Source organism: Alosa alosa, chromosome 5 (assembly GCF_017589495.1).
Source record: "Alosa alosa isolate M-15738 ecotype Scorff River chromosome 5, AALO_Geno_1.1, whole genome shotgun sequence".
Classification (NCBI taxonomy): Eukaryota; Metazoa; Chordata; class Actinopteri; order Clupeiformes; family Clupeidae; genus Alosa; species Alosa alosa.
In genome coordinates this window covers 25124095-25131594 of record NC_063193.1, presented here as the reverse complement: position 1 = coordinate 25131594, position 7500 = coordinate 25124095, and the positions used below count along the sequence as shown (strand labels likewise).

General features: G+C 42.2%; 1 protein-coding gene across 7 annotated transcripts in view; it reads left to right on the top strand.

Moving 5' to 3' along the window:
* The window catches only part of fbxl17 (F-box and leucine-rich repeat protein 17), a 208851-nt gene that overhangs the window by 69154 nt on the left and 132197 nt on the right, over positions 1 to 7500 (top strand). The window contains exon 8 of one of the 7 annotated variants that reach the window (XM_048244656.1): positions 2254 to 2451. The exons of the other annotated variants lie outside the window; for them this stretch is intronic. Coding sequence (XP_048100613.1) covers positions 2254 to 2350 — 97 coding nt within the window. The 3' untranslated portion in view covers positions 2351 to 2451. Of the gene's footprint in view, positions 1 to 2253; positions 2452 to 7500 lie in introns of those variants that run through there. 7 annotated transcript variants of the gene reach the window in all.

Genomic DNA, 7500 nt, shown 5'->3' with positions numbered 1-7500 from the left:
CAGTTAAACAGCACAAATCCAATAGCAGAGCACATGATTGGTTAAATCGTTTAGCTGGTCAATGTACTGTACCGATGCGCGTGTAATACTATCACAAGTATTGTTGTGGATGAAAGTGCTGCTTTAGCGGTTCTGCTCTTCTGTTCTCTTTTTCTATCTTGCTGTCTTCACCCCCTCTCTCTCTCTCTCCCACCCTGTGACTTGCTGTTTCCTGCAGTCAAAATGGATGTGTATAGATCAGATTGCCCCATGCCCTCTGTGTGTGTGTGTGTGTGTGTGTGTGTGTGTGTGTGTGTGTGTGTGTGTGTGTGTGCTCTCACATAGAGAAGTCTGCCGTGGGCCCGGCACGCCTGCCTTCACATGAAACATCATCCACAAAACAGGAATGTCTGCATGCTGTATTACGTGCACAACAAACAAAGACAGTGTTTCGAATGCGAGTCGGACCGCCCTTCGTTTCATAAATCACTCGCTTTGACTTCAACAGAATGAAAAGAAGCAGAGAGAGAGAGAAGGAAATGATGGATGAGGGTTGGAGTATTGGATTAAGGAAGAATTAATAAGGATCTGATTCATCAGGGCTCTCTCTGCTCTCAGCATTATATCTCCAATAGTGCTGCTGGGCGATGTGACGGCGCCTGGAGCCAGCGCTCAGTGAGGGTGCACTTTAATGCGGGGCCTCCACATGGTTTAGGTTTCACAGCTCTCTTCCTGCGGCGCGGCCGAGCAGATGCTAACCACTTCTCCAGGCTGCCGGGAGTTTGTGATGGCGGAACAACAGCACGTCGCGTCGCAAAAAATGAACGCTTATTGAGCGCGCAAGGTGACTGGTGAGAGGAGCATTCATCTGACGTATGGCTGAGCAGTCTCTGAAAAAGAGCTGCTGTCTTGCTGCCTCAGAACAAGAGAGGGAGAGAGAGAAATAGAGAGAGCAGTTAGAGTAAGGTGACCAGATTTCTGAGACAAAATCCGGGGACATTTTCAGTTGAGAAGCGTAAAACGTGTAATGTTATAATCTTTGTAAACTTAAAACTGGTTCCCAGGGACGTCACTAGACTTGAGTTGCACTAGTCCACAAGCCCCCCTAGGGGGGTTCGGCTCCCCCGTAAGAAAATTTGGTATATTTTAACGTTTAAATGCATCAATCTGGTGCACTTTGAAAAGAAATTCAGAGGTTAGATTCATTATTCTTATCTATGGATGGAAATATTTGTGCTGTAGCCTAAACTTGCACTTCCGAATTTTAACCATGCACACACAGGTGGAATAGTTATAATATTGCAATAAGTTATGATATTGCCCAACCACAAAGCATATTTTCTTCACAGTTTCACAGTTCAGAAATGGTCCAAAATAATATTGGCTACATTTCAGCACTCCATGAAATTCTATCCTAGTCCTAGTGGTCACCTGTGTTGTTCAAATAGTTAATCTAGCTAGTTGTAATGCCCAGGCATATCTTCCTTTTTTCAGGACAGTTTGTGCTATACCCATATCTGAGAATGTATGATGTGATAATATGTGTCTTATGTACAGTAATAGGGCCTTTGTGTTATGTCAGTCTTATATCAAGAAAAAATAACACGTCTCATGATTTTTTTCTTTATATTTTTGTCTTAATGTCAATAGGAAGCATGCCAGTAGAAATATAGGCTATATTCATATTTGTAGGTGATTGTCTGGAATCTGGCAATATGAGAACCATTATTGTGGGATAGGCCTACTCTGGCTAAGCCATTTACAAAAATGTTTGTACTGACATAGATAGTTTACATGACAATAGGCCTACATTATAATTTTGGCCCAAAGTTGGAGACCATGTAGAAATTTGTTGCAATTTCAAAACCGGACTACTCAGGAACCGCTTGTTGTACCAATGCTAGAGTTGTTACATTTCATAAGTTTATTGTTAATTTTCTCGCGAACCATTTATCACAGCAACTTGGCGCTAATATCATTGGAAAGCTTAGATTCCAACCCTTCACGTAACCTGGAGTTGAGCAGCTGGCATGGTCGTGATGAATAGTTTAACAAGTCCCCCGCTGCATCAAGGCAGTGGTTTCATTTCAAAGATTCTACCGAGCTGCTATTCCACCAATCGAAATAGCCTACCAGAAATATGTGCATTCTAGAACATCTCTGAGGTCTGAGCTGAGCGCTTGCTTTGACTGGCTTGAGCCTATGCATGAAGGGTGCGTAACTGTATGTTTGCCAGTGTTTTCTTCCTTTCTTTTATCCTTCCAATAATTTTAGTACTTCCAATTTCGGGTCTGTCAGTCACAGTGAAAACCGGGGACTTTTCCGGGGACGACTCCAGCCGGGGACAGGGCAAAAAAATATGAGCTCTTAATAAATCAAATCGTTTCATTCATTTGGAGTGATCAACAATGACACCAAAGACATCCACACATGTGTGAACACTTCAGGAAACAACTGGGATATACTACAGGGAGTAACAGAGGAGGACCTGCCTTATTTTTTATTTTTACTTGCTGAGGAAAACTGTCATGCTAACTTTTCTAGCCCAGCACTAGCAGCTACCTGGAGCATAAGAGAAAAGGGAAAACCAAGGAGACAATATAACAGCAAAACCAGCAAAGAAACTAAACTGCCAAAACCACCTGAAGGCCCTGTGGATCCTGGATACTCCTGGACTAACAAAACACCAAAAATATACCAAATCAGGGTAGGACTTGTTTTAAAACTTAGACACTGACCAGTGACCTTGGAATAATAATAATAGCCATGGAAGCAGCCATAACAGCTTTAGAATGTTCAGAGACACCAACGGCAGTTGATATGCAAATGAACCCCACTGGAGTAACCAATGAATGCCAGCGGAACCTGGATATGCAAATGAGCTACCCCACAAATGTAACAACTGAGACGCAAAAGAAAAAGCTCAGAGCACAGCTACTAAAACAATGTCCAGAGACACTCAGGGCAGACTTTACACATTTGAACAACAAGAGAGTGAAATCAGATCTCCTCTTCTATACAGAAAACCCGGAAGCCTGGCACTCAGCCCTAAGAAAGACCTACAAAGACTTAAAAATGTCAGGGAATAAAGTAATGAGACAGCTCTACTTGACAACACACCCAAGTTTAATATCAACCTCTATCACAGTGGGACAGTCATGATCCAAGGACCTGAGTCCAGCCTAAACAGATTTGAGCTGGACTTTGAGAGATTAAAAAACTTAGCAGAAAAAGAAAAAAAACGGTCTTCCCCCACAAACAACAGAGAGGAGCACTAAAGCACCGGCCCCTGTTCCACCATCCCCTCACTCAAATCCAGCCGTGCACACTCCACGGACCCCAAGGACCCCTATATCTGTGCAGCGCATTGAGGACTGCATGTCCCATTAGAGTCCGAAATGACAGAGATCAGGGAACAACCTTTCTGAGAGGGACGGCATTGAGAGACTAGAGAGACAGTTCAGACAATACAGAGAGGAAACTAAAGTTACCATCGACCACCTGAAAAGCAGTATCAGTGAACTTCACAAGAGGAATCAGGCACTAGAATATAAGCTCTTTGAAACAAGAAAAGACTTGACAGAAAAAGAAATTAAACACATACAAGAACAGCTTTCACATATGACATCAACAGAAAAAGGGCCAACAACAGAACAGCCGCATCAAGAGAGCACCATCACCAGTGGAAACCCCCCTATTCAACTCCATCCACAGCACGCCCCACCTCCACACCAACCTGCTGAGAGAAACACCACCATGCCCTCTACATCACAGCTGACATCAAATCCCCCCAAGAGGAATGCCGCAGCACCCACTAAAACACCACAACCAGCTAAGAGTAACAACCTGCTGCCCACACCACAAACTACAAAGACTTCCCCACAAAAAACAGTCATGCTCATGGACTCCAATGGAAAACACCTGCATCAAAAGCGGATGTTCCCAACCCACAGGACTGCTAAACTATGGTGCCCTACCACCATAACAGCACTGCAACACATTGAGCAATTCGATATGGAAGCTCAGGACAACTTACTGATCCACACCGCACCAATGACCTCCACTCAAAGGAATGGGGTGCTAGAGCTGCTGAAGAGAGATTAAGTAGAATAAGGACTAAAAGCTTTCCCTGAGGCCAACATCATCCTTTCTACTCTTCCACGCGCACAGATTTCCCCTGGACAACAATCCATCACATTAACCAAGAGATAGCTGACTACTGCTCTTCCCTCAACATCAAAGTGGCTCACTATCCCAACCTGACATATAGACACCTTTCAGACCATGTGCACCTGAATCAGGAAGGAGTCAGGTATTTTGTAAAAGTTTTAAAGGACACCACCCTCTGTAGAGCCCCAACCTCAGCTCATGAGCAGAGATTCCCCGAGCAGCCTCACCACACCCTCAAAGACAGAGGAACACTGCAGCCCGGCAGAATCCCAGCTCGCCAGACCCATGGACCCACCAGAAACCCACGGAGAGGTAAAAACTCCCCGCTGCTGCACTGCCCCCCACCCACCTCTAAGAGCACAGGAAAGGAGTGCAACCCAGGAGGAAACCCAGCGCCCTCCCATGCACCACCAACCCACCTATGCTGAAGTCACCCAAGGTATTAAGCTCCAGCAACCATCAGACCTTGGCCAGGTGCGACAACTCCTGCAACTTCTGTACTTTTAATAGGTTAAAAAAAAAAAAAAAAAAAAAAAAGTTCATATATGTTCACTGTCAAAACTGGAATTGAAATGTATTTTGATCTTTCTACAAAAATATGTCACTGTTCTTCACTCCATTTAATGATACTTAAATATAAGATACATGAAATCACTCACAATTAGCTCATGGAACATTCAAGGACTACATTCTTCAGCATTTGGAACGAAAAGCAGAAATGTTGACTTTGTAAATAAGTTAAATAATCTAGATATTGTTGTTTTAATTGAGACTTGGTGTAACACAGACACTGACACATACTGCCCAAAAGGCTATACAGAAATCCTGCTGCCTTCTATTAAACACGACCACATCAAACATGGAAGAAAATCTGGTGGAATTATAATCTGGTACAAAGAAAAACTTGCAACTAAATTGAAACTAGTAAAAAAGGGTATAACACATGCATGGCTGAAACTCAAAAAAGGCACATTTAACTGTGACAATGATGTATTCATCTGTGCAGCCTTTGCACCACCTCATGATTCACCATATTATGATGAGGAATTCTTTAACAGGCTCCATACAGAAATTAACAGCTTCCAGGCCCAGGGAAATGTGCTTCTGTGTGGGGACTTCAATGCCCGTACAGGCACACAGCCAGACTGTATAGACCAAGCAGGAAACAATCACATATTCAGTAATCTATCGGCCACCCTCACCCCCATCACAATGACCAGGAATAATCCTGACAAGACCATAAACAAAAATGGTAAAGAGTTAGTGCACCTCTGTCGCTCCTTAGGCCTGTACATGCTTAATGGTAGGATCAGAGGGGACTCTTTAGTAAGGTTCACATATTGCTCAGCTCTTGGGACTAGTGTAGTCGACTATGCCATTACTGACATGGACCCATCCTCCATAAGTGCATTCACTGGAAGACCACAGTCTCCCTTTTCAGATCACTGCCAGATAACCACATTCTTGAAAAGCAAGAACGACAAAACATCTATACAAATCCCCTCCAAGTTAATACAATTAAATCAGAAATATAAATGGAAATCTGACACTGTGACTGAATTTCATAAAGCAATCAATTTGGTTGAAATTACTTACAATATCAACATGTTCCTTTTAAAACAATTCAGACCCAATAGTGATGTCAACCTGGCAGTGGAGGAAATCTCCAATATATATAACAGAGCCGCCAAAATGGCAAACCTGCTGAAAAACTGTAAGAAAAGAAAACCATCAAAAGAAAAATGGTTTGACCATGAATGTATAGAGAAACGGAAAAATCTCAGGCAATTATCAAACAAAAAACACCATGACCAAAAAAATACCAGAATAATAAAATGATTCTGAAGCCCTAAAAGATTACAAATTAACAATTAAAAAGAAAAAACAACAATACTACAACAAAACGCTACAAGAAATCAAGGGCTCTCTCCAAACCAACACTTTCTGAGAGAGTTGGAATCATTTAAACAATTCCCCACCAAAAGAATTGGCAATTCAAAATCCAGACACCTGGGAAACATTTTACCAAAACCTGTACAAACCTATGCCAGATGACATCACTAAAGAACAAAAACAAATCAAATTAAACCTTCAAAAGCTTGAAGAGGCCATTTGTGTTCACCAAAATCCACTTGATCACAGCATCTCAAGTGATGAACTCATACTAATTTTTAAAAAGCTCAAGCCTGAAAAAGCTTGTGGTCCTGATAGTATCCGGACAGAAATGTTGAAATTCAGCCCACCCATTCTACAAATGGCTCTCCTCAAGTTATTCAATCTTGTTTTTCAAGCTGGTTGCTTCCCTGATGTCTGGAACAGGGGGCTTATATAAGAGTATTATTATGTAACAATACATAATACATATTATTATGTAACAATACATAACTACCGAGGCATCTGTGTGAGCAGTAACCTGGGGAAGGTATTCTGCTCTATCCTCGACGCCCGTTTACAGGCCTTCCTTATTGAACACAATGTCTTGAGTAAAAATCAAATTGGCTTCTTACCAAATTGCCGCACTACAGATCATATTTACACCCTCCATACCCTGATAAACCAAAATGTTCACCAAAAAAGTAAGGGGAAAATATTTGCGTGTTTTATTGATTTTAAAAAAGCTTTCGATTCAATCTGGCATGAAGGATTGTACTTCAAAATCCTACAAAGTGGTATAGGGGGTAAAATGTATAACATCATCAAATCAATTTATTTTTGGCAATAAGTGTGGCGTAAAAATTGGCAACAAAAGAACTGAAAACTTCACTCAAGGGCGTGGGGTGAGACAGGGTTGCAGCTTGAGTCCAACCTTGTTCAATATCTATATAAATGAGTTAGCGGTGTTACTGGAACAATCTGCAACACCTGCGCTCACCCTGTTGGACACGGAAGTCAAATCTCTGCTCTTTGCGGATGACCTGGTGCTGCTGTCGGCCACTGAACAGGGCCTACAGCAGCACCTGGACCTGCTAGAGCAGTACTGTCAGAACTGGGCCCTGACAGTCAATTTGGATAAATCTAAAGTTATGATCTTCCAGAAGCATCCCAGACCTCAGGGAACCAGACACCTTTTTACTCTAGGTAACACCGCCCTAGAGAATGTTACTTCTTATAACTACCTTGGCTTAAAAATGAACGCCTCTGGAAACTTTGGTCTTGCAGTGAATGCACTAAAAGAAAAAGCACGACAGAAAACAGAAATTTTCATCAACTAGATATACCAATTAAAATCTAGTCCAAAATATTTGACAGTCATTTTGCCAATTGCACTTTATGGAAGTGAAATATGGGGTCCACTTATTAAGCATGACTACTCTACATGGGACAAACACCCAATAGAAGCCCTGCATGCTG